The sequence below is a fragment of the Electrona antarctica genome (assembly GCF_951216825.1).
Source record: "Electrona antarctica genome assembly, chromosome: 12".
Lineage (NCBI taxonomy): Eukaryota > Metazoa > Chordata > Actinopteri > Myctophiformes > Myctophidae > Electrona > Electrona antarctica.
In genome coordinates, this window is record NC_136793.1 from 52,025,075 (window position 1) to 52,052,574 (window position 27,500).

General features: G+C 42.3%; 3 protein-coding genes across 3 annotated transcripts in view; 1 reads left to right on the forward strand and 2 right to left on the reverse strand.

Moving 5' to 3' along the window:
• Positions 1-6,270: 6,270 nt before the first annotated feature.
• Positions 6,271-9,774, forward strand: LOC306933943 (uncharacterized protein). The gene is made up of 4 exons (XM_079516328.1): positions 6,271-6,416; positions 7,756-7,893; positions 8,169-8,310; positions 8,766-9,774. Exons 1-4 carry the CDS (start codon positions 6,306-6,308, stop codon positions 9,074-9,076), a joined length of 702 nt encoding a protein of 233 aa, XP_079372454.1. The 5' UTR covers positions 6,271-6,305; the 3' UTR covers positions 9,077-9,774.
• A 2,918-nt stretch (positions 9,775-12,692) lies between these two features.
• Positions 12,693-16,690, reverse strand: ppiaa (peptidylprolyl isomerase Aa (cyclophilin A)). Its single transcript, XM_079515243.1, has 4 exons — positions 16,526-16,690; positions 14,317-14,436; positions 13,422-13,594; positions 12,693-13,056 (listed from the first exon to the last, which is right to left on the reverse strand). Exons 1-4 carry the CDS (start codon positions 16,592-16,594, stop codon positions 12,924-12,926), a joined length of 495 nt encoding a protein of 164 aa, XP_079371369.1. The 5' UTR covers positions 16,595-16,690; the 3' UTR covers positions 12,693-12,923.
• A 3,178-nt stretch (positions 16,691-19,868) lies between these two features.
• The window catches only part of zmiz2 (zinc finger, MIZ-type containing 2), a 44,326-nt gene continuing 36,694 nt past the window's right edge, over positions 19,869-27,500 (reverse strand). Inside the window, exons 19-21 of the mRNA XM_079515655.1 lie at positions 25,967-26,148; positions 23,997-24,209; positions 19,869-22,732 (exon numbers count right to left, since the gene is read on the reverse strand). Coding sequence (XP_079371781.1) covers positions 22,625-22,732; positions 23,997-24,209; positions 25,967-26,148 — 503 coding nt within the window. The 3' untranslated portion in view covers positions 19,869-22,624. The remainder of the gene's footprint in view (positions 22,733-23,996; positions 24,210-25,966; positions 26,149-27,500) is intronic.

The following is a 27,500-nucleotide window of genomic DNA, read 5'->3' on the forward strand; positions in this document are numbered from 1 at the left end:
CTGAAAGAATATATATTCAAAGATTTGCGCCACATTTTCACGATTTTTCAAAAATAGCAGACCTACAAGCTCGGCACTCGGTGCCGCGCTATGAGCTTGTAGATCTGCTATTTCTCAATAGCTAAAGTGTAACATAATGTTAAAACACCAAAAGGGGGCCTGGGCCGTGGCTCAGCCTACTGTCTATCCCTCCATAAAAAGTTAGTCGAGGGATGAAGGACGGGCGATTGAACTGACCGTGAGTTACTGACTGACAGATTGGTGACTACAGTATTATGGACTTGTATGGTCAACTCTTAAATCCACTGCCAGCAGAGGATTTAGTCTCCCATGCAGTCATTGTTTGTGGAGCAGTATTTGAACTGTGACATTTAAACATTTAAGACCAATTCATGTCAAAATAAGTGCCCCTCGGGGGGCACTTTTTTTTTTCTCCAGATATTTGGATACAATCTGAAGGACTAATATAAAAAAAGGGTTTGCACATAAATGGGCCTCCTGGTGGCGCTCAAAAAGGCAGAATTGAAAAATGCAGGCCAGATTTTTTCCTTGGACTTTAGGGAGTGTGCATGCAACGTTTAACGCAGATTGGTGCAGTTATATGTGAAGACGCGACAAAATCTGTAGGTGTACTGTACAGATTATTACCCAAAGGTGTTCTTGAATCTTTTTTTTTGTTTTCAATCGGACATAACATCAATGAATGAGAGTTTTGATCAAACAAGGTACCGAATCAAAACCAACACAGTAGGCATTCCTGTCTACCTTTACTGTATCTTTACTTTGCTGATCCCCTGGAGGGCCAGGCAGAACAGGCAGAACAGGCAGTTGCCTGGGGCATCATGAGGGGAGGGGGGGCATCCACCAAGCAAAAACAAACAAACACACTTTAGAACACAAGGGGGGCCATGGTCATTGTTCAAGGGGGCATCACGAAAAAACCTGCCTAGGGCATCAAATTGCTCAGGGCCGGCACTGTTAATGTGAAACAAATACAATTGGAATGGGAAGGGAGAAATGGAATAGGTTGAGATTTTGTATTTACTTTGTAATTCTACTGACATTTGGGCGCACCAACACTCTTGAAAACAAAGTATTGTTGTGGGTTTGAGCTGACAGGCTTTTTTATGTCAATGAATCAAGTCAACTTAATTCAAGTGGCAGATGCCAAAAATAGTTTATATTTAAATTAACTATTCTTTAGGGACCTGTCATGTGATCTACCTGCACGGCCTTTGTGATCTACTGATGGATCGCGATCTACCTTTTGGGCACCCCTGGCCTAAAGCAATGGCTTAAAAACCTTTCAAAACCTTTCAAAATCTCAAGGCGCACCTGTATTCGCAGTGAAAATATCTGATGTACAATTAGGCCCCAATTAGGCCCCAAAGCAAAGCTTAGGGCTTGCAAACCTCGCACCTTTGGTATGCAAATTCGGGGGGTGTGCCATTTTGGCTGTGATGAGTCACTACTATACCTGGCCAACGGATAGGCATACAGTGGTGGAAAAAGTACTCAGTTGTTTTACTTAAGTAAAAGTACCAATACTGCAATTTAGAACTACTCTGTTACAAGTAAAAGTATGGAATTGAAAATGTACTTGAGTAAAAGTACAAAAGTATCGGCATCAAAATGTACTTAAAGTACTAAAAGTAAAAGTACTCATATTGCAGGGCCAGCAGACCACCATGGCCATTACTTTTTTTAACCGATATTGATAACATCCTGCTTCTCAAGACCGATACCGATAACTGATAATACATTCAAATATATATAAAAAATGTAAAAGATATAGGCTATTTGTAAATGTATATTAATCTGTGTAGTATTAGCACACCTGACGGTAACAAATACTAGTAGTGGGCAAAGATGGATTTAACATAGCTTTGACTTAACCAAATACAGTATATCATTATTCATTATCATGACTATTAAAACCCAGAATAGTTCTGACTGAATGAACATATTTATTATTTCAAGTCCTATGACACTGTTTTCCCCCCAAGCAGAACTAAAAACCTATGGGTGCTTTGTCACTTGTCAAGAAAATAAAATGGACAATACAAATATAGTATAGCCTACCCTAATTATACTAGGGACTTTCTGAGAAGGGCACTTCTCATTGAGGTTTTTACACACTAAAAACATGAGTGTTCATTTAACTCTGACTCAGAGTTAAAAACTACTGAGGTTACTGAGAGTGTACGGGAGAGGTGCGCGAATGCATCCACGATGTATTGTGATGACCAGCTGTTGTAAATCACAGATGAAGAGAGCAAGAGACTCTCCGAATCAAATCTCCGCTTTGAAATTGTTCTTACGAAATAATGACTTTATGACTCAGTCACTCGATCTGTCCCAGACTAGTCGCTGTCCCAGTCAGACTCAGAAAGAAGCAGAAAGCTAACGCATGAAGCTTAGCTAACAGGTAACATTGCCTGGAAGGCTGGAATGCCTTCAGAGGAAAATCAACAGCAAACGCATCGATTATGTCACATCACCACATCGATGCAGAATCGTGTGTGTGTGTGTGTGTGTGTGTGTGTGTAAAGTAAAACAACTATGGTAACACACAGCTAGATGCATGTTGGAAATGTTTACAACTTACTAGATGAGTGGAGTTGTGCACGACGCACATGGACATAATATTATAATATTATTATATCCTTATGGAAGAAGGGAGATGGGGAAACACCACAAGAGTGACAACTGACAAGTGATCATCAGGCAAACTGCAAACATGTGTTCTCTCTGCAGTAAATAAATAGAGGTTTTATGTTGCAGGCTAGTTTGTTGTTAGCCACCTAATATAGCCGAGCTTGACTCTCATTGACTGTCGCCGTCGGTCGGAGATATTAAATAATGAAATGACCGAGGTGGTGGTTTGACAGACAGATGGAGCAGCAGGTAGGAAACGGGTCGACGATCTACTCACAGACGCGAATGTATAACGTGTGTGACTGAGATATGAGAGAGAGAGAGACAGAGAGAGGGAGAGAATAGTTATATATCCATAATATAGTGCAAGAGAGAGAGAGTCACACTCGGCAGTGAGAATGCGCCGGTGAAACGTTAGTCCATTATTTCTTTTATCCCCTTTATTCTGACCTTGTTTATGGTGAGAAGCCTACTTGTTGTATTTCACACAACAGTAGACTACTCAAGTAGGCTTAATAAATCCCATTTTGGCGAACTGAAAGAGCTCTAGCACCGTGCACTAAACACTCAAACACCAACTTTATACACTTGATGCAGATCTAATATGTAGTAGGGCTTGTAGGCCATCACAATCACAATGGCGCCGGTAGGCGTGACAGGCTACTGTGACATCAGCCTTGCATTCCCTATTTGGATCCCCCTATACCAAAGTATCCTTGCGCTTTAAAGGGGGTTGGTTCAGATTTTTGTCTCCACCAGGCACTCCATCCGTCCGTGTGTGTGTGTGTGTGTGTGTGTGTGTGTGTGTCCGTCCGTCTGTGTACAGCTAATCTCCGGCACCGTTGCCAAATGCCAAATTTTGCACGCACACTCCCTGGATGCCAACGATGAACCTCTGCCCCAAATTTTCCAGAACGGCCTTTTATAGCGCGGCCCACTTGGAGGCCAAAAAAAATGGGTTTTACAAAAGTAAAACACCTTTTTTTTATATATTATTCCTCCAGATTCTGTCCATCCCGCAAATCGTTACACAGTATCTCTATAGTCATGTGCTCAAAACGGATCTGGCTGATATTTCATATTCCATCCCTATTGGCTAACATTGGCTTTCAAAGTTTGCAGGAGGGGCCCGTTTTGAACACCAAAAAAACGCAGCGTGCAATTTACGTGAAATCTTTCACGGACTAGGCTTTCTACTATAGGCTGAGGAATATATCCTACCCTTTTCACATTGGCCTGTTATAGCACCACCAACAGGTGGATTTTTGCAAAACACATTTTTGGAACAAAATGCCTCAAATCATCCAATACAAAGGCGTAAGAAGAAATGGCACCCTTTTCACATTGGCTTATTATAGCACCACCAGGAGGCCACAACCTGACCTGGCCTGGTGGAGACCTGTGCCCCGAGGGGCACTTTTTCTAGTTGGACTTAAAGCTGTAGGAAATACTTGTCATTAATATAACCGTTGCAACGGTATTAATTAGGGATGGGAATTATTAATTAATTTATGAATTGGTCATTGATAAATTTTGATAATTTTATCGATCGATTAACCGATTAGTCGATAAACTGCATTTTTCTTTTTTTTATCTGAGAATCTTAATTTCCCTCAATGTCTAAGATAAAAATCCCCATGTTGCTGATATACAGAAAGAATACAAACAGGGATAGTATATACTTATTTGACCATTTGAGATACAGGGCAAGCAGTGGCATCTTTGTATGAGGTATGAAATGAAAAGTGCACTGTCTTGTCTGTCACAATACATGCAAAAAGCAGAGGTTTCTGTGGCTGCCAAGCTGTGTGTGTGTGTGTGTGTGTGGGGGGGGGGGGGGGGGGACGGGGGACTTTTTTTTAACACTCCCACATGTGCGTTCTGAGCTGGATTTGGGTAGAAAGCTCTTGTAATCGGGGATGGATGTGAGTGCAGAATCTCCTTCGGGTTTGAGTAAACCAGATCAGTGGCCTTGTGGTTGAGTGTCCGCCCTGCGACTGGGAGGCTGGGGTTCAATCCCCAGTCGGGTCATACCAAAGACTCTAAAAAATGGGACCCAGTGCCTCCCTGCTTGGCACTCAGCATCAAGGGTTGGATTGGGGGTAAGTCCCTGCGACATACTAGCGTCATGTCCAGGGGGTGTACTTGTACATCAAGCTGCCTCACGCTACAGAAACAGGAGATAGGCTCCTGCGCTATGGGCCTCATGCTCGGCAAGGCTACCTCGCAACTTTCCCTACTTGTGGGACTCTGGGGGACGAGGATTTATTATTCGGTCCATATCAGGTTGCAACTCGAACAGGGCTGAGTCGTCTAAGCAAACTTCACAACGTACGACTCGGCAATCGGTGGTGTCTCTCGTGGCTCAAGTTCGCTTGAGTGACGTCGCAATCTAAAACTTCTTCGGCCTGGATTTGTAACAGAGACACTGACAGTCGGTGTGGCAGGTAGAGTGGTGCAAGGCAGAGGCGCAGAGCTTATAGCGAATGGTCCATTTCTTCGTTTGCTTGTTCACTAAGACCACCACTGCTTGCGGCTATATTTTGAATTGTAATTATTTCATTGCATAACTTCTAACTTGGCCTACACACATGTAATCAGTATACTTCCCAACGATGCTGACTGTTTAACAGTTGGTAAACAGTGTAACTAAACAGTTCTGTAACTGTTTGTGTTTACCAACTGGGTAAACAGTCAGACAGACAGACAGACAGACAGACAGACAGACAGACACAGAATGGTCTGTCTGTCTGTCTGAGTGTCTGTCTGTCTGCCTGTCATGTCTCGTTAGATGTCTGTTTGACTGGATGTCTGTCTAATCTGACATGACTTGCATCTTAAAGGGGATTTAAACTTTAATAGCGGTTCCACTTTGGATGAGTGACAATCATTAGTGGTTTTTCATATCAAACAGCAGACTCCTCCATACCTGACTGACTTCTAAAGGCGCGCACGTGAGCACAGTGCACACACGCACACGCACACACACACACACACACACACACACACACACAGGCACGCACGCTTCCGGAGCCTCGGGGAAGGAAGCCGCGCGCTCCTCCAAGGTCTCATTGATGCGGTTTAGGGTTGAAAGAACCTGTTTCCTATATTTATCAAAGAAATAAATAGGTTTCAAAGTAGTCTGTAGTCCTCCGTCTCTGTCTCTCTCTCCCTCTCTCTCTCCCCTCACTCCCTCTCTCCTCTGTGTGTGCTTTGATCAACAGTAAAACATCCGTTCTTTACCTTCTAAACACACGTTTCAAAGCCGAGTGGAGCGGGTGGATGAAGATTAGATGATGAGGGTTTAAGCAGCCCGTGGGTGGGCGAGGCGCGCGGCAAGATATATAAGAAGAGGACCAAGAAAAGAAACCTCTGTTAAATTAACTCTCTCGCTCACACTGACTCAGCGATGCAAATAGACCTAGCCTGTTTTATCGGTCGTACAGCTCTGTTACATTTGTAAATCTTAGAAATACGTAGAATAGAATAACATGTCTCCAAGAATAACAAAACAAATATTAAACACGTGTTGATTCTGGAAGTATAGGCCTATAGTTACTAAACGCTGATGACAAGAACGCCGCGACATTAGTCTACATCTGATATCTTATAGGTTGAGAAGATTGATCATTATTTATTACCTAATCATGTGGACCTCTATAGCCCTCCTCACCTGCTCTCTATGTGTGATCAGCTGTCTGGAGTCCAACGTCATCCGCTCCTCCAAAGAAGTTCTGGAGGGACCACAGCAACAACAGGTGAGTCCAATCAATCACTGATGGACGAATCAATAGGCTATCTATGGCTACCTTTATGTAGAAATAGTATGTTACTGTATGTTCGGTATTCAAGATTTGGTAAAAGTAGGCTACACACGTATTGGCATAAAGATTTACAAAAAGTAAAAGTAGGCCTACTCATTCAAATCCTTTGAAAATAGCAGCTCTATTTTCAAATTACCACCGTATATCTGAAGTGGTTTGTTATAACAATCAAAATTTAGTATGACTACAGTAACCAGTGACTAAGTTTTCAAATAATTATAGTGGAACTATTCCAGAAAAATAAAAACAATAATAATAATAAAAAGTAAATTACAGTTGAGTAATTTACTTGAGTAAATGTAGGCTCTTTACTTTCCACCACTGAGTCGAGTTATATAGTCCATACGGTATACCTCCCCATCAAGCATAACTTTGAACCTAGATGGATTTCTACAGCTGGGAAATTATATGTCAATGCATGAGTTTGGATTTTTATAGATATTTCTGCCAAACAGCTAGGGGTCATGCACTACATCCTTAGTCAGAAATGTAAAGAGCAGTAATAAGCTAAAAGGATAACAAGAAAAAAGTATTCGGGACTTGTTTTTTTACATATTTATTCTAATAACTGATGTGCGGTCTTGTTGTGAACATTTTCTGATGTTTTAAAAGGTAAATTGTTTTGTGCTGAACATGAACATGACCATTGTGCATGTGGGTAAACCCATTCATGAATGGTGATTGAATGGAACATAGTCCAAATATTGTTCAAAAATACTGTACATTCAATATCTGTCCACCTTGTGTGTGTGACACTTCTGAGCTGAACTCTATCCACAATAAACCACTATTACAACTACAAGAAACTTTCATTTATATAGCCACTTAGCAAGACAACTGATCCTAATAGTTATTAGCCTGGTTAATAAACCAGACCGAATCAGCCGTTGGCAAAAAAAAGTTGCCTACCTAAATAGTTATAGGATCGGAAAATAGAGGAAAAATGACACAAAAACAGCAATAACAACAACATACAGTGCTCCTATTAATTAAGCACCTGTAGCCCATGTAGATATGCATGTAATATATTGTGTATATTGCCTACTGTGTACAGTACACTCTATATTGGGGGTGGGCTTTACATTTAAGAAACAACTCAAAGCGTTTTCTTTGTATAGACTGAAAAGCCATCAGATTTTCAAATGTTGTGAGTCAATAAAAAAAAACGGCCTAGAGTTCTCAAAACAACTCGTTTTTAGGGAACACAAAAATACACGTGTACGTGTGCACATGGATCTCTAAACCGATATTAACGCCATGTTTCTGTCAACAGACTCCCTCCCACGGCGAGACGGTGCCAGACGGCGGCGAGGTGGTGCGTGGCTCTGTGAACGCACGCCGCAGGACTGAAGATTCTCTGAACTCAAACAGACGTTCCACGACCTGCAGCACACCTGACTGTAGCAACATGGTCAGTATAACCCATTTTGACCTGAGATCAGGTCTGTCTTCTACATCGTGACAGTTTTCTGAAAAAGCTATGTTTCTATGTCAGTCGTTCTTCGATTTTTCAAAAATAGCAGACCTACAAGCTATGAGCTTGTTGATCTGCTATTTTTCAATAGCTAAAGCATAACTGCTAACACCAAAAGGGGTTCCCGCCCAAAATGGGATAATATACCTATCTATCTATCTATCTATCTATCTATCTGATTTACTTATTGTATCGTTCTATCAATCAATCAGAGAGATGGATGCAGTAATCGGGCCCAGAGAAGAGGGTCGTCACAAGACAGACACACAGACAGACAGCGACACAGAGACAGGCAGACGGATGGAGAGAGAGACAGGCTGACAGAGGATGTTGCCGAGGGCAACAGGACAAAAGGTGGGTGGTAAACCAAACTGATTCACAGACAGGATCGTTTACAGTTAGGCTACTGGTAACAAATACTACCTATTGAGTAGCGTAGTAGGTTATATTCTTTAGAGCCAGACTGATGCATTGGTTGAGGCCTATCTGCAATTTTGCAGCCGATGTATCCCGATTTGTAACCACCTTCAATCTGGTGTCCCTATTTTGTGAGCTCGTGGATCTGCTATAATTTCACAACACGTTGTAAACTTGTGATGCATTGTGAGCTTGTAGATTGGCTATGTTTGAAATTTCTACCTTTTGAAATTTTTAATTTCTTTTCAAATCGATCAGAATTTATATTGCATTTTGACAAAATGTCGGTAAAAACATTGGAAATAGGTGGTCTAGGACTCTCCAAAGGCCTCAGATGTTCTTCCACACTATCTATTATCCAATAACAATGATGATGTCGGTGTGTCGTGCAGCTCCAGAGATGGCCAGCTGTGTGCGTTCAGGCGACTGTGACGTTGGCCTGTGCTGCGTTCGCTACCTGACCGGCAAGCGGTGCCAGAAGATCCCGCTGGAGGGAGACGCGTGTCTGCTCAGAGGTCGATCCAAACTCAGACGCAACCTGGAGCGCTGCGACTGTGCACCAGGACTCGCCTGCAGCCCCACCAGCCGGGCGGAGCTTAGCAAGGCCAAGGGCCAAGGGGTGTGTATGCCCAGGCAGCGGCAGAGGAAAACCAGGCATTCTGGGAAGCGGAGGAGGACGGAGGAGAGGTTAGGGCAGTGCTGATGATGGGACAGGTCATGTGACTGTGGACTGGCCTTGGGGTACTGGTTTTATAAAGCAGTTGTCCTCCAGAGAGAGAGAGAGAGAGAGAGAGAGACATAAATGCAGCATGAGAACCGTTGTTGAGTAAAACAGGTGGTGGTTCAGTTAAACGATCTTCCCACCTCTCACATCACCTGATCTAGACCTGAGTGTTGCCGTGATGATCACACGTGTTACTGTGACCATATACCAGGCGTTAATGTGACAATAGCAAGTGATATATATATATATATATAATCTTTATTTCAGACAGTAGTCCATATCACATAAGATCAACGTACAAAAAACAAAAAGACAAACAACATGGGGAAAGGATAAAAGCGAGCAATTAATACAAAACACAGTACAGTAGTGCATATAAAAGTACTGACCTACCTAATCAGCAGCAGGCTGCTGAGCCAGTGCTTGCGCAAGCCTGGACGTGACCCGGTAACAGCTGATACCTAGCTGCAAGTAACTCTTACATGCTATTCTTGCTATCTGGTATCTAGAGTTGCAATATTAACCCTTGCCCATTAATCCAAACCGAAAAGTCAGATCTGATTGTATTAAAGTTAAACAAGATTATACTCCTAATCATTGCAGCTGTACAGAAAGCTTAGATTATGCTCTTTGTATCTGCCAAGTTTTTGTTTTATAAAAATCCACCATTGACATGTTATGAGCTACTTTCTTCTTCTTCATCTTCTTCTTATTAATAGATTCCGTGCTGGTGATTATGGTTGTGTCAAAGTCTGGAAGCTTTCGTTTTCAATAACGCAACTAGTGTAGTGGTTAGAGCATATGCCTTTCATGCGGAAGGTTGTGGGTTCAAACCCTGCCTGGGGTTGATGTCAGCAAGGGCATGCGGTCACAATGCCAAATCAAATGGGTACAGATCTGAGCGAAGTCTCCTGAGGAGTCATGTCTGAAGCCTGTCCAGGTGGATGGAGTATCTGGACGTAAAAACAAATCCCTGCTGCCTCCTGCATTATGTGCAATTTTGAAACAGGTGGTACGCAGCCGCAGGACTGTCAAATACTTTCCAAATAGCAAAATATAGCATCTAAGAGTTGTTTGCGGCTAGGTGATACTTCAGCTGAGTTCAAGTAAGCCGTTATGGATGTGAGTTCCTGTAACATGAATAAATTACTCTGTAACATATTTTACATTTTAAATGCGGCATAAAAATGGACCAGGTGTTGACAATGACAATACCAGGTTTTACTGTGATGTACAGTACAACAATACAAGTTGCTACCTTGACGGCACTAGTTACTGTGCACTTAACATTACCAGCACCTACTGTTATGTCTGTTCCAAACTAGCCTCCTAACTGTGACACATGTGCCAACTCCATTTATTTTTATATTTTTAGATAAGGTCAAACTATTTAAATAAACAGTGTATTGTTAATCTAATATTAAATGTACATTTAACCTGTGTGTTATCTTTGTTGTATTCATATAGCCTAGTCAAATTCCACCACTGACTAAAAGACTAATTTATACTAAGTATAGTGTGGCCCGCTGCCATTGTTGGAGGAATGAGAGATTGTAAGTAATGTCACAGAAACAAGCATTAACTGCTAAAAGTTTTTGAGCCAATGAAAAATAAAACCATGACATATTTCACGTTTTAATTTGTCTATGATAACCCTCTTTGTACATTTATGTAGATCCTGTATTTGTCTATGATAACCCTCTTTGTATATTTATGTAGATCCTGTATTTTTCTCTCAACTCTTAACATGTTTAATAACTGTGCATTGCAATAATACAATTAAACGCAATCCACGCACACATTTTGTGGTATCCAGTGTTGCAATGTCTGCTTATTATAAAGTAACTTTGGACTCCATTTATGTTAAGTTGCTTGTAAATATAGAGGGTATATGTAGTGTCTCTTAATTAGTACCATTGATCTCCATGCCAACGAAAACAAAGGCCTGGGCAGTGGGTACCAAACCGAAGCTATTCTCCATCAGACGCATAGACCTTTGTAGTCATTAAGTGGAGTCTGGCACCCTCTGCTGCTTAACCCTTTTTCCATCAAGGTCCATTATTTATCCTGGGGCGGCTGTGGCTCAGGAGGTAGAGCCCCCTTATATAGAGTTATACTCTATGGGTAGAGGTTGGCGGTTCAAATCCCGGCTCCTCCTGTCCACATGTCAAAGTGTCCTTGGGCAAGACACTGAACCCTACATTGCCTCCAATGGGTTGGTCGGTGTGAGCGGAAGTGAGGACGCTGGCGTCGACTGTTCTCCGCTTCGACCTCCCAATGTATGAATGAAACCATTATAAAGCGCTTTCTTGTGCTATATAAAATGCAATTAATTATTATCCTGCATTTTAGACACGGGACCACCATTTGATGACTTTTAGCCTCCGAGAGCCAAAAGAGAATATTTTGTTGTAATTGGATACCATTTTGGCCACAAGAGACAACAGGCAAACAGTACAATTCTACATTAACTCTCGAGCATAAACTGAAACCAAATGGACCCAAGCGTTAAAGGAGAATTCCATGCTAGAAGGCTTTCTTACCTTTCTTTGTAGTTGTCACGTCCCCACCAAAGAGGTCCAGGTGTTATTTTGTGCAAAAGCTCCTTATTGGCCATTTCCCCTACCATAAGCCCTAAATGAATTACATTGAATGGGGCTATGGGGTGTTGTGCTAATTTGCTTATTTCCATCGCTCAAAATTATTTTTTTGTATACATCCCCTCTTCATAATGTAAATAATATCCCAAGCGGCACACTTTACTACTCATTTCGATGTAAATAAGCGAATTAGCACAACACCCCATAGCCCCATTCAATTCAATTCATTGAGGGCTTATGGTAGGGGAAATAGCCAATAAGAGTTTTTGCACCAAAAAAAAGACCTCTTTGGTGGAGATGTAAAGACTACAAAGAAAGGTAAGAAAGCCTTCTAGCATGGAATTCTCCTTTAAGTCTTACAGGTCCATTTGGTTACCAACTTGCCATCATTTAGCTGGGGACCACCTGGAACCCCCGCAAGGACCACTGACGCATAGGGTCAGATAGGGTCGATAGCAGATTATGAGTAAGAGCACCCGTTACTGATTACTTTCATTTTTAGTTCCAAGCCATCTCGGGCGAGCTGGCGAAATGTTGGTTTTCATACATCTGTGTTTGAAATAAAACATTGGCACTTCGCTTTGACTGTGCAGCCACCTTAGTCTCTTGGTCATTTGGATTCCTCTGCCATGGGACAGCACCACTATAAGGACTTTAGTGTGCATAGCAATAGCATTCCTGTGCAGACAGATTATAGGCTTTAACATAGTCAGCCTTTCCTTCAGATTAACGTTTGGCATAAAAACGAGTTACTTTATCAGCTAATGTTTAAACAGGGCATTTTAGCGGAAGGTGGTACCCTTAGACATTCAGACAAACACCCAATTTGTATAATGTAGTTTGACATGTTGCTTGGCAAAATAGGTCAGTGTATAAAAGTATACCGGTAAATTAAGCCAGATTGACAAATTAAACTATTAAAACTGTCAGCAAAATGTCTATTATGCAAGTTAAGTCTACTAGTAAAATTGTGATGGCAGACAAGACAACAAACGCAGTTTTCAGTCTTCAAGGAATCAAATTCCCTTTTAAATTTTTCTCATTTATTACTTGACTTAACAAAAAACCGTCAGGACTTTTTGAAAAACAAAAAGTAATGCAAAAGAAACTTATAAGGCAAAGTCACAAATGCAGCAACATGGAAGTGGGGGGAGGGTCAATCAACAGAGAGGAATGTTGAATGAAGGGGGAGGGGCTAGTGAGGGTTCAAGGTGAAGTGGGCGTGTTCAGAGCTGTCCGCAGTCAGTGACGGTGATCTTTTCCTTTGTCTTCCCGCTCTGGGAGCCATAGGTCTCGACCCTCCTCACCACATCCAGCCCGTCCACTACCTGACCGAACACCACGTGCTTCCCATCCAACCTGTAGAGTATGAAACAAGCATACCTTCAATATGGGTTCCACAATTTGGATGGGGTGATCAAGTCCCCAATAGTTTGGCAACAGCATAGGTGCGCACCAAGAAAGAGTGGGCACCTGTGTTAAATTGGCCATTTTGTCCAAAATTAATTTTATATTTGGAAAATGTTTAAGTTAAGCCAACATGATTAAAACATTTGACAATTAATGTCTGACATTTCTACAAAGGCCATATAACTTATCATTTTGGGGCATAAATGAGAAGTTGATGGATAAAATTAACTGATGTACGTTCATGGCCATGTATACTTTAGTGCCCACCCATCCTGTATCCAGTAGTTGCATACAGGTCGTTATGACAGACTCACCAGGAGGTCTTTTCAGTACAAATGAAGAACTGTGAGCCGTTGGTGTTTGGTCCCGCGTTGGCCATGGACAGGATGCCAGGGCCGGTGTGAGTCAGATTGAAGTTCTCATCAGCAAACTTGTTCCCGTAGATGGACTTGCCACCAGTTCCATTGTGGTTGGTGAAGTCGCCACCCTGCAGGGATATACAGGAGAGATCAACAGGTGCTCTATAGAGGTTATGCACGCGACATCATCATCAAACCAGGAAGTTATGCAGGAATGCCTACTGAGTGGCTAAAAACTACTTTCTGGCCTTGACAACCCATGCATCCAAACAGAAAAGTCATATCTAATTGCATTAAACAATGTTAAACTCACTTTGACACTCAATTTGCCATTCACTTTATGCATGCGCATACACTCTATACACGCAATCACACATGCACAGACACCCCACTGCAAACATTACATTTGACATTGCAGCTGGCTACGCACTATTCAGTGACCTGCAGACTGCTGTAAGCAGGACCAAGCAGGCTATGTGAAATAGCAGACCTTGATTAGCTCAGGTGGTTAAACTCAACCAAGCTACACGTTATATTTTACCCAGAATCTCCACTTGAGTATTCACGTGGACTAGCAGTAGTCTTCCAAGTTGCCACTTCAACCAAATGGTTGCAAAAGAAAACATTTTATACACTCAATGAGCACTTTATTCTTACAAAAATGCCTCTGGAATTAAGACAGAGATAAGTTGTCTCCGACAAGATTCTGTAAAACACTAATAAGGCTAAGGCTTCAAGAATGGGACACATAATTCAGTTACATTATGCTGTAATGTTTCCAGTTAAAAGCAAACACTGATGATTGTCACACCTGACCTGTAGGCGACACCAAGAGAACATTTCATCTCACCTGACACATGAACTGGGGGATGACACGGTGGAAGATCGACCCCTTGTAGCCGAAGCCTTTGTCCCCGGTGCACAGTGCACGGAAGTTCTCAGCCGTCTTGGGAACCACATCGGCACGTAGCTGCAAAAAGAATCACAACCAATTAAAAAAAAATAAAGCTTTTGTTGACACTTTACACAAGATCAATGCCTCCAAATTCACTGTGGTTTGATATAACCAATAGTTGTTTAGCACTTGAGAAAGAGATGCAATACAAATTGAAATGCAATCCAGCTCAGTGCATATACAAACAAAAACATTGCCAAGCACAACTGAGATACTTGACACTTTATGAACCTTGTGCAATAATGTTAGCATTCCTGAGGCAGTCAATTCCTGCATAATGAACTTTAGTTTGAACTCTAGTTCAGCATTTGGCCGTCAGGCTCTGAGCCAAATCCTACCTTACTGGTTGCACTGCACTTTGCTCTGCAAGGCACATTTACTTAATATTCCATCCCCACCAGCCGTAAGAGGTTACCTTAAACTAGTGGCAGTTGCAGTCACTTACAATAGCAAAAAATAATGATGCCAGGTTGAACGAAAGCATGATTTAAAGGGAGGAGGCTTCATGCACTCTTAAATACAATATACTTTGAGCTTAAATAAAACACTGAATGGTTGGTGGAGCTGTGCGAGTGAGTGCACTGACGCCACCACACAAGCATGAAGTAATGAAATTCTATAGGGAGACTCCGAGAGACTGCACAACTGACAGATATACAGGGACACGACATTTCTAGAACTCTTAAAAAGACACGCAGCTCCGATTACCTCGCTCCTACATCCGCAGTGCGATTGATTTCCTGGTAGGCTACTAATGTGTTGCCCGTACACGCTGTACAGGCAGGAATGAGATTTTTTTGCTGAGCCAATTCGTCCCATAAATTAACGTCACACGTGAGAATAGAAAAGCCTCGGCTCAACATTTGGTACTGCAGCAGTCCCTGCCCGGTATCGACAAAATGGCTGGACCTGCCTGCCATCACGCCAACCCCATTGGCTCAGTTAGCTCCAATAAAATAGTTTTGATTGCATATTAGTATGCTTTGTTTTCACTGTAATGTAGGCCAATATTGCCCGCTTTTTAGTGGGGACAGCGGGTGTAAATTAGCATCGTCGCTTTATCCGGTGTCTTTAAATTGACATGCATTACTCATCAATATGCGGTGGTGTCCCGTCGAAATAAAACTAATTGGTGCACCCACGCAACGTATAAAGTGACAGGGAGGGAGGATGGGGACCCGACATTGTGCCATGTTGTGGCATCTTATGACGCAACGAAGAGGCTCTTCTGCCCCCGTCCCGTCAATTTATTGACGACGACGTGCCCAAGTTAGCATGTTAGCATTAGCAATCTGCACTTCTCACTCTTCCCTGCAGAAGAAGTCGAGAGAAAAGGAAAAAAAGTCCTCCACCCTTCCACTCCCTCCTCCTCTGCGTGGAACCTTCCAGACCATCGGTTCCTTCCACGGTCTCCATTTATGAGTAACACAACCCGGCAAAACGTTACTAGTACTAGCAAACGAATGCTAACAGCCCGCAGCTTCACGAGGAAGATTAAAATATATATATATAAAATAAAGTGATTAATTTTTTTACAATGAATGATTTCCCCCTCTGTCACGGTTGCGCTCGAGCCCCCCCTCCCCCTCGCAGGCCGCAGCGCGAGACACAATGCAACAAAAGCGCGGCCTGCACGCGCCTCCGTGCGCGTTCGTTCCGTCCATTCATTCACACACCTAGAGTCCAGCCATGTTATGAAATATGAACACACAATCAAGTCAATTGTATTAACGTGGAAATGCACATTGGAAGTGAACAACGTTGCGACACGGTCGGCCCGGTAGCTTCGAGGAACTAAGTCTTGTCGGCGAGCGACAATATACACCACACGCACGTGGTTCGTTCGGTTCCTTCTTTCAAGACACGACAATTCGCTCGTGACAGCTAGCATCACAGCTAACGGGAAACGGTTACAAACACGACACAGGGCACACGCATAAACAAGGTAGAATGGTGTAAACCCCGGCACGCTAGGTACATAGACAAGATGCACTAAACTAGGATGAGGTTCATGCAATGCGGCGTTTTAAATAGACGACGCCATGGGCGATAACGGACCGGCGGGCTGCTACAGTCAACGCCGGGTTCCACCACCGAGTCTTACCTCCATGATGATGCGGCCCACGGGCTGGCTGCCGGCGCTGATGTCGAAATACACTTTGGGATTGGCCATGTTGTCCGGTGGTGTGTGGAGGTTGTTGGTTGGTTTTTGGGACGTTTTCCGGAGACACGAAACAACTCTGACCACAGGCAACCGAAAAAGATGGAAGAGCCTCGATCGATTTTATATAACGCGCTGGTGGGCGGGGTCCGGGCAAGGGGAGGGCGAATGGCGACGCCGCGGTGTTTGATTGACGCGCGACTCGGCGAATCGCCGGCCGCCCCGGCGGACCGCCCCCCTTCTGCCAGACAGGCCCCCGTGGCGGTGGGTTTGGTTTCTGACACGGACTGTGCCGCACTGCCGCTGTGTAAACCAAGGCCGGGCGGGGCTATGGCTACCGGACATTCAGTTCAGTACTATTATATATGATATTGTTTCCACTCAAGTACCACCACCATAATATCACAAAAATCACACCCGTGTGAAGTGAGAGGCGCTCTTATCATCTTACAACATCGAGGAGGGAATTCTAACTCATGTGATGTAATGATGATGTAAAACAAACATTAAATTCTCTTTATTGCGAATGGCGACGCCGCGGCGTTTGATTGAGTTCAGAAACCCGTCCACCAGTGACATCATCGTTAGGCAGATTTTTTTTAAAACAAGATTTAAAAAAAAAAAAAATGTTTACATTTTTCCCCTACTGGTTTAATGTTTGTCTTTAGTTCAATGTATGTTTAATAAACGCCATTGACAATGAAGGGAACATTTACGTCATATTTACCTCATTACGTCATATTGTCTCTTTATTGTTAATGGCGTTTAATGTTTGTGTTGGCACCGTTTGTTTTAGTTTTACATTACCATTAAATCACCTAATCAACATGACTTTAATATATTAGCGCCCCTCACTTCACACAGGTGTGATTTTTATTATCGTGAGAACGATGGCTTCCATTTTCGCATTGCAACCTTTCAGGACTAGAAAGCCTGCAGTTTCTATTAGCTCGGATTCCCCATCGATGTCACTGTGGCCGGGTTTCTGAACTGCCTACAGCCCTCCTATGAGACACAGACCCTGAGTAGAAAAAAATCACACCAATGTGAAGTAAGTGGTGCAACTCCGTGCGGGGGTCCCCGGGGGGGGGGGGGGGGGGTCCAGACCCACAGGAACGCACCCAGGGTGCCGGCCCGATTCCGGCGAGCCGCCCACGTCCGAAACGGTTGAGAAATGACAGTTACCGTGTGGGGGTCTCTCTACTGTACTGTACTGTACTGGCACACCCTACATCACCATATATACAGTTAATATGTGCGTGTGTGTTTGTGTGTGTGTTAGGTTGCGCACAGGTGGTGAAAACCATGCTGTTTTCGTGCTCATACCCAGCCAGCCAGCTACCCAGCTACCCACCCACACACATAATCACTTAAGGAAGTGGTTTGCACCACTTAAAAATGGTGCCATTTTATCATGATTATAAGTGAGGACCTATTATATGAAGATGGGTTGAAAAGTGGTCCTTTAAGTACTACCAAAGTAAAAGCAAACTTATAGCCTATATGCTTTAGGCTACCCTTTTTTAAGTGGTTGTGAACTTTTTTGCTCCTATATAGGCCTACAGGTTGTTTTTAGTTCAATGTTTGTTTTAAAAACGCCATTAACAATAAAGAGGGTTTAATGTTTGTTTTGTCACCGACTCACCGTTTGTTTTATATCACCATTACCTCACCTAATTATAGCAACATGAGTTAGACTTTAATATATTAGCGCCCCTCACTTCACATGGGTGTTATTTTTTATAAAATAGGGCTTAAGTCGTTTAATACTAGTTAACTAAAGCTCTCAAATAATGAGTAAAAACTAATGCTAATTTGCCTCTGGTGAGATGTAGTCAGGACATGTGTACAAGTATAGAAAAATGGAAATGCTCAATAGGTAAAAGCATCTCAAAATTGTACTGACTCACTCAGTACAAATGTATTTGTAAATATAATTAGTTTACACTACAGCGTACAGCCGTGCCAAGGCACCGCCCGCTTGGCGCACCAAGTGAAGTGAACCCGAACTCAGACGTGCCCGAAACAGTGCGCGCTATGGTTAATTGACAGCTGTGCCTTCCAAACAGCGCGCGCGGGTGGGAAATGAGGCAATTCCGCATCGCGCGCCGCAATCAGGGCGCGGTCCTCCACGAGACTCCGCAGTGAGGAGAGGAAAAGTTTAACTGGAAAGAGAATTATTTGATAGAAAGAAAAGTACAGAATGTTCAGTTCATATGTATCCACACACCAACAATGAATACATGTATAACCAGCCAGGTGTATTTTTGGATATTACTTTTGACTTATAGTAATAGCATTAGCCTCTGCCTAAATAAGGTTTATTTATTATTATTAACTTCAGTATTTACACAACTTCTCTCTGAGCACAATAAACCCATCTATCTCAGACTCGGTTATGATATAGTAATCGGCTTACTGTATCAAAACCGCAATATGGGCTTACTGTAAGCCCATATACACTGTATAATATACTGTAAGTTGTTGATTTGATATGGTTAAAAACAAGGGCAAGTTGGATCAAGTAAGAGTAGGCGAGTGTGTGTGTGGGTGTTTTGGGTGCGGTTGATTAATCCTTCAGCAGGTGTTGTAACATTCCTTTCTATCCTACTGCTTTGTGTTGATTTGAATGAATTCCTTAACAGCCCAATGAGCCCATCACAATAATACATTCACATTTTACAAAATAGGTTGTACCTTTATATAGCTATAATACGTTGGCCTCTATAAACCAAGTGAGTCTGCAGTCATAAACAGATGTTCCATATGAACCATCCAGTATTATAAAACTTTTAAGTATAGCATATGTTATGTATTATTGTTATTTGTTTGCTATGTTGATGAATTAAATACATAGGACCACAATGTAAACAAGCCCCCCCCCCCCCCCCCCGGACTTTTTGTGTTATTCTTTTAGCCTAAATGTCTGAGTGTACCATGTGCTGTTTACATGTATGACCAATAAAGTAGGGTATGTAGGCAATCGATAAATTAAAAAAAAGGACACTGACGCGTTCCCAACAGCATCCCTCAGTGAGGCTTGCAGTGAATTTTCTTCATTATTTTACAGTGTCTTTTAAGTTAACACTACAAAGACTGGGATCAAATGCAAAGTGATCAATTAAAACCAATGTGAAATACAGTAAGTTGGTGTTTCTTTTGTGAGAAACGTCAGTTTGTAAAACACCATCTGGTTGGTGGGACCCACAGACACATGATAAAACATTTATTATTAACTCAAGTGAAGTTTTTCTTAGTTCTAGAACAAACTCTCCATTCCCGCCATCTGTCTTATCTTCTGTTTATTAAATTAAAAAGGTTATTATCATTGTTACTGAATCATACTGATTGACAATGGACATTTTTCAAAAGCCCCCAGCTGTTCAGCGGGACACAGAGAAAATTACATCACAACCGTTTTGGACTGCAATCAATGTACAACATAGAATTTCAGGATGAAGATGATGATGATGATGATGATGAGCATTAATAACTTACAGTGGCTGTGGTTTCTGAGGTGTCTAAAAGGTCAGGGTTATGAGGGCCAGCACTGCTGCAGCTGATACACGCTAGCCTGGTAAACACACCATCCTGGGCGCGGAATTCACATTTCACGTGAAATGTGAATTCCGCGACCGGGATGGATTACCGCCAGGCCAGATACACGCAGCATTTGCCCATAACTTGTTATCCAACAGGATTTTATCCTAAATTCATCTTTTTAAAAACTCTCATCCCATTGCTCAATGTTTGGGCTGTGGCTGTTTCACAAAGACAGTCAGGCCTGTGCTTCTGTACGGCTCTGAGACGGGGGGAGAGTGACACAAAGGCAGACATGATTTATCAATAAATGCTTCCGGATGAGGATTCTTTTATCGAGCTGGAGGGACTGCGTCAGCAGTGTGGACAGTCTAGACACGTGGAGAGGAACTGGTCCGAAAAGGCAGAGGTGGAAGTAGGTCGGCCACACCCTCCGAAAGCCCCGTACCAACATCACCCACCAAGGCCTGAAGGCAGATGCCAAGACAACCGGCCATACTTGGGAGAAGGACGGAACTCAAGGAGCGCACTCGCACATTCGCGAGCAGAAACGTGCTGGATATGTTGGGGGGGGGGGGGGGGAATTGAAATGGCCGCCTCCCCTATTCTCCCCCAACGAAACTGGCATGTTGCCGCTTGCAAGTGTGTGAGTGAGTGCAGCCAAGGAGTACCGTCATCAATGCGTTTCCCTATAGGTCCAATGGGCTTAAAGAACGAAAACCGTCTTAACACGTCCAGTTGGTTCTTTAATCCTGCCCTCAGTCCTAGTCCTGTTGGTTTTCCATCCTACCAGGAAGTATTTTGCATTCACCTGGTTGGAGACTAGAAGACGACCAGCAGTACTAGAGGTCCCCAGTGAGGACCAGGGGTTTAAGAGTGTCTTGTCCCATGCTTGTTATTGCTGGCACTGATCCAAAAACCGACCCAGACATCTGCAAAAAGGTAGTTTGTCGTTCTCACAGGGAATGACGATGAAGGATCAAATTGATTTTTGTCTCAGAGATAAAAAAGAAAAGAAAAAAGAAAGAAAAAAAAAAGAAAAGAAAAAAAAAAACATTCAAATAAAGTTACCATCAACTTCATTACATCAAAGATTCTCATATTTAAAACCTTTTTTTCCTCATTCTTGTCGTTTTGCCCTCTCTGTCCATCCGTCCATCCAGCGCAGGGCGGGAGGTGGAGGTCGAGTGTGAGTCACAGGAAACACCCATTTTGGACGGTGCAGAGAGTTCATATTTCTACAGGAAGTCTTTTTTTACCCACAACTCATGGTACGATTTTTTTTTCTGTGGGTATGTAAGCATATACAAGGTGTGTGTATGTGTGTGTCACTGGGTTGTTTGTGTGTGTGTGTGTGTTGTGTTTGCAGTTGTATATCAGGTGTCTGTGCACGACTAACCGACTAGTCAAGTAACCGTCGACTGTCCGTAATACAAAAAGATCTATTTTTTTGGTTAACCTAAATCGTACAAACTGCTATAATTTCAAGTTTTTTTGTCCCTCTTACCAATGCTGAGCAATTGTTGTGACAAGCACATCTGAAATAAATTCTAAAATTGATCACATCTTCTATAAAAGGGGCTTGTTACTGTAATATGTTAATTAGAGTCCTTAATGTCACCCCAAGATGCTGTTTTCCAATGCACAGGAGGTACTTCTGTTCCCCGAGGGAGCATGACTGCTAGACAGACAGCACACTGCTCTTGACAGCTCCACAGACTTAACCCATTTTGGGCGGGAACCCCTTTTGGTGTAAGCATTATGTTATGCTTTAGCTATTGAAAAATAGCAGATCTACAAGCTCATAGCGCTACGAGCTTGTAGGTCTGCTATTTTTGAAAAATCGAAGAACGACTGACATAGAAACATAGCTTTTTCAGAAAACAGAAAGACATTTATAGAATCGTTCCCAGGTCAAAATGGGTTAAGAGATGTTTTACAAAAACAAAAACAAAAAGACAAAAAAAAACTAACAAAAACAATCACACAACAACAACGACAGGACATGAGCTAAATTAATCTATTTCACTGCATTATGTTTAAAATAATGTTAAAAGCATGTTTAAAGCATGTGTTTTTAAGGTTTGACCCCGGAAGAGTTTTAGATCGTACAAATGTAAATTTGTCCACCTGTCACCCCCGGACTCTGTCCCAAAATGACATGATCAGTGCATCATAAAATCTTTCAAATACATTTTCGTATGATAATTATTAACTATATAATAGGCCCTTTTAAAACATCTTGAATAGCTTTACTGCACACTAGACACTGTAGCTGCTGGATAGCTTATATCAAGCATAAAACAGTTTCCGGCGTCTTTCTATTATTAGACTAGTCGGTTAGTCGACGTTGGTCAGGTTAGATTAGACGACTATAAAATTAGTCGAAATTCCTCTCCGTACTGTGTGTGTGTATGTATATAGGCATGAATGTGTGTGTGTATATTGTTTGTGTATGTGTATCAGTTAGCAGGCTCTTTGTGTGTGTGTGTCTATGTCTATTTAGTTGTTCTCAAACAAGGACAGCAGGTCATCGTTGTTGTTGCTAGGGAGATCAGGGGGTCCAAGGTACGACAGCAACTCATCTGGGTTGGTCAACTCTGGAAGCAACTACGCCACACACGCACACGCACACGCACACACACACACACACACACACGCACACGCACACACATTAGATATCATCTCTATATATTATAATAGATATCATCTCTATAGAGCACCGAAGTCTGACGTCACTTTCAGTAGAGGGTGCCAGTACACAGGTTCATGTATTTTTTCATTTGCATTGAAATCCCCATAGGGGGATTTTAGGTCGTTTCATATAAGAACTGTGTTTGAAAAATAAACCGATCATCCCGGCCTTTCTGTCAGGGGGGTGGCTGTGCGTCGTTAATGATGTGTTCATATTTGATACAGCCAGTTTCTGGAGAAAATGGAATTAATTTGGCCCGCAAAAGCCTTGAAACTACATATTATGAAAGCAATGTCGCTGCTAATATACGTCACGCCCAGCTGTCAACACATTGCATTCCTGAGATTCCTCGTTGACGTAAGCTCAGCTGGCGGTTACTCGGCTCGTACTAACCACTAAACATTAAATATCAATAAAAAAAATAAAACAAAAACTCAATTAACAGAGAATTCCATGCTAGAAGGCTTTCTTACCTTTATTTGTAGTTGTTACTTTTTTTATTCGCTTATTTCCATCGCTCAGAATTTTTTTTCTTTTGTATATATCCTCTCTTCATAATGTAAATAATATCCCAAGCGACACACTTTACTACTTATTTTTCGATGGAAATAAGCGAATTAGCACAACACCCCATAGCCCCATTCAATTCAATGCAATTCATCGAGGGCTTATGGTAGGGGAAATAGCCAAAAAGGAGTTTTTGCACAAAAAAACACCTGGACCTCCTTGATGGGGACGTAACAACTACAAATAAAGGTAAGAAAGGTCAGAAAGCCTTCTAGCATGGAATTCTCCTTTAACATGTCAGTTTATGTCGTGCGACGGGCAGCTGCAGCCACCCCGCCTACCCGGAAATGTAGTCTCTGGGTTGTTTGACTCGTTTCTAGCGCTTATTGTGTTACTCTTTGGGTATATTTGTACATTTCCACCTTCAGTTGATGCTTCATATCCACATGAGTGAAAAGGCCGGGATGATCGGTTTATTTTTCAAACACAGTTCTTATATGAAGAGATCTAAAATCCCCCTATGGGGATTTCAATGCACATAAAAAGTACACGAACCTGTGGACTGGTGCCCTCTACTGACAGTGACATCAGGACTTTGGTGCTCTATATTGTAGTAGTAGTAGTTATTATGTTTTATCATCACCATTACTATTATTATATTTTTCAACTCACATCCAGAGCAGCTTCTGGAACGTCTCCCCCTGGCCCCCCCAGACTGAAGGAGTTGTCTCCTTGGAGACGAGGATTCTGGTTGCCTCGCTGCATCATCTGGTTGCCGGGGTTATTGCCCCCCATCTGGGAGTTGCCATGGAGACCCTGCTGCTGCTGTTGCGGCTGCTGGGAGAGTGATGCACCATGGGAAGTGGGGTCCAAACGACCTGGCATCTACAGGAGAAGAGGTCATAGGAGATGATAATATACAAGTTAACCAATTTAGACCTGAGGCCGATTCTAAAGCCCAAACCACACCAATCATTCGCCATGCAACTCCTTGCAACATGTGGATCTACCGGTACTTGCTATTTAAATTGCAACCATTATCCCCAATGGCAGTTGGAAGGAGTTGCAGTGGTGCGGTTGATGTTTCGTTGCAACTGGATTGGTGCAGTTGCAACTGGATTGGTGTGGTTTGGGCTTTAAAAACGCCTTCTAAATTCTGAACTAAGATTTCTGGAAAAACTTCAAATATGTATTAAAAAAATGAAAAAGATATGTTGCTATATACTGTACATGGACGGCAACAACAACCCAAAAATGGTTTCCGTCTTGAAAGGTAAAAACCCCAAAATGGGTTCCTGTCCTTAATGGGTTAAGATACGAGAGGATACGAGAGGCCAGGGGCTGAATATTGAATATATACTACTACTACTACAAATAGTAAAACTACCACAAATACTGTTACTACAACAAATGAACAAATACTACTACCACTACTACAAATCAATGTATTAATTTGGGCAATGCATCAATGTAGCCAACTTGCCAATATTCACCAGCTCTTGTTCAATATTCATAAACCCCACAGACACAATGAACCCATTTAGGCCCGACGTCGAAATTTAAAAAATGTCTTTTTAAAATTTCTGAAAAACCTCATGTTTCTATATCAGTGGTTCTCAATATTTCATGTCAAGGACCCCAAACATTATATGAAATATGCCTCCGACCCCCCCATCTGAAAATATGTTGTTCCAGAGACAAGTTCCAGAGACAAGTTCCAGTTCATAGCGCGCCACTCGGTGGCGTGCTATGAGCTTGTACATCTGCTATTTTTCAATAGCTAAAGTATAACGTAAAACACCAAAAGGGGTTCCCGCCCAAAACACTAGTTGTACAACACAGAGTTGGGTGTCATACATTTATGGAAAAACATAAAAAGTTGCAACGCAGAGGATGTCCAAGATTTCTGTTCTTTCTACAACAAGTACAAACACATACTATCTTACAATAATCCCCCCCACCACTATAGGCATCTCAGGTCAACGGACCTGGAGCTGGTTGGATGTCCCAACGACTAAATTGAGGCTCAAAGGGGCCTTCTCTGTCGCAGCCCCTAGGCTGTGGAACACCATCCCCTTCTCCATTAGAACTTCCCCCTCCATTGACGTTTTTACATCCATGTGCTCTTACTGTTTGCATTTGTTGCGCTGATGAATTGTTCTGTACAGCGCTTTGGTACAATGAGAATTGCTTTGAACCCATTTTGGGTGGGAACCCCTTTTGGTGTTTTAACACATTGTGTGCCCACACAACACTTTCAAAATAGTAACCCAGGGTGCCCACTTTTTTACATTCCACAGACGTCTTGGGCACTACATAGCGAGATTTCCCAGGACGTCTGTGGACGTCTTGGGCACACAACATGTGCATTGTTATACTTTAGCTATTGAAAAATAGCAGATCTACAAGCTCATAGCTCATAGCTCGGTGCCGCGTCACAAGCTTGTAGGTCTGCTATTTTTGAAAAATCTTGAAAATGTGGCGCAAATCTTTAAATATATTCTTTCAGAGCGAACTCATATATTAAACCGTTTATATATATAAAACCGTTTAGAAGGCATTTGTAGAATCGTCCTCAGGTCTAAATGGGTTAAACGTGCTTTATAAATAAAAGTGATCCCATTCGATTTGAACATGCTTACCTGTGTGTTGAGGCTGTGGGGGGGAGGTTTGTCGGGGGTGAGCAGGCCGCTGGGGAGGTCAGCCTGGTAGGAGAGAGGAGGTGGAGGACCAGGGGATGAGAACTCCCGGCCAACCCCGCCGGGAGTCCCTGGACCAGTGGAGAAGTCCGAAAACACACTGGATTGACTGGGATAAGGAGGGACTGGAAGAGACAGAAAACGGAGAAAAGAAACAAACAATGAAAACTTCAATTAGTATTAATTCCGTTTTTTCAAGTCACATCAATTATCGTATTTTGATCAGCACTACAGTATGTGACAAGTGACAGCAACATCACAATCAACTATGTATCGCACTTTGAATTGCCTTAAATGATTGCCTAGCAAGCGTTCCTTTTATGATCAGTATTAACACCCCAATCGCCCAGGACGAAGTTCACCGTCCTTTCTATTAGTAACACCCAGAGCCCAGGACGAAGTTTTAACCAAAAGATGAAGTTTATTGATATGAAAACCGATCGCATCGCTCCACAGCCTAGGAGCGCCTGTTGCGCAATCCTCGATGTTGCACAACAGTGGGACGTCATCGAAAATGTTCCCCCCCTGTTTAGCAGACGACAACGAAAATCTTAAAACGTTGATAACTCGCAATCTAAATCATCCCGTCCACATTTTTGAAAAGATCCTGTGTTAGACGGCCGGACGCTATCCAGTCGCTAGTCGCGTTAGATTTAATCATGCCTCCTGTTGTTGTCGATCGCCTTTAGAGTGTTTTGGCTACATTTAGCTGCTCCAGCCACATCCGGTATAACTTCCGGTCCGTCGGTAAAAGTGCTCCGTTGCTATAAATCGATTGGGCGCTATGATTGAATGGATTAAATAACCCCGGGCAATCGGAGTGGTAACTTAAGTTCTATTAACTTTATAGTTGGCAAAAAAAAAGTTACAAGAAAGGTGTTATCAGAGATTAAATTAAGACGCTATTTGCCAATCGATAATATACTATCCAGGGCTTGACATTAACCCATTTTGGGCGGGAACCCCATTTGGTGTTTTAAGCATTATGTTATACTGTAGCTATTGAAAAATAGCAGATCTACAAGCTTGTAGGTCTGCTATTTTTGAAAAATCGTGAAAATGTGGCTCAAATTTGGAATATATATCCTTTCAGAGCAAACAGTTTCTGGGGGGTCCCTGGAACTACATATTTTGAGATGGGGGTTGGAGGCCAAACACATATAATTCTAGGGGTCCTTGACATGAAATAGTTTGAGAACCACTGACATAGAAACATAGGTTTATCAGAAAATTGATGACATTTTGGTTTTGTTTAATGGGTTAAGGCTTGTCCTGTTGTCCACCTATGTCCAGAACAATTTTCTGCTAAACGATAACTAACTGAAACTGTATTGTGTTTACAAAACTAACTAAGACTAACTGAAATGATAGACAAAATGCCCTTAGTTTTCGTTCATTTATAAGCTAATATAAGCGAATATTCCTTTTTTAAATGCTATCTTTTCTTGAGTTTATTACACAACACTTACTCTGAGCC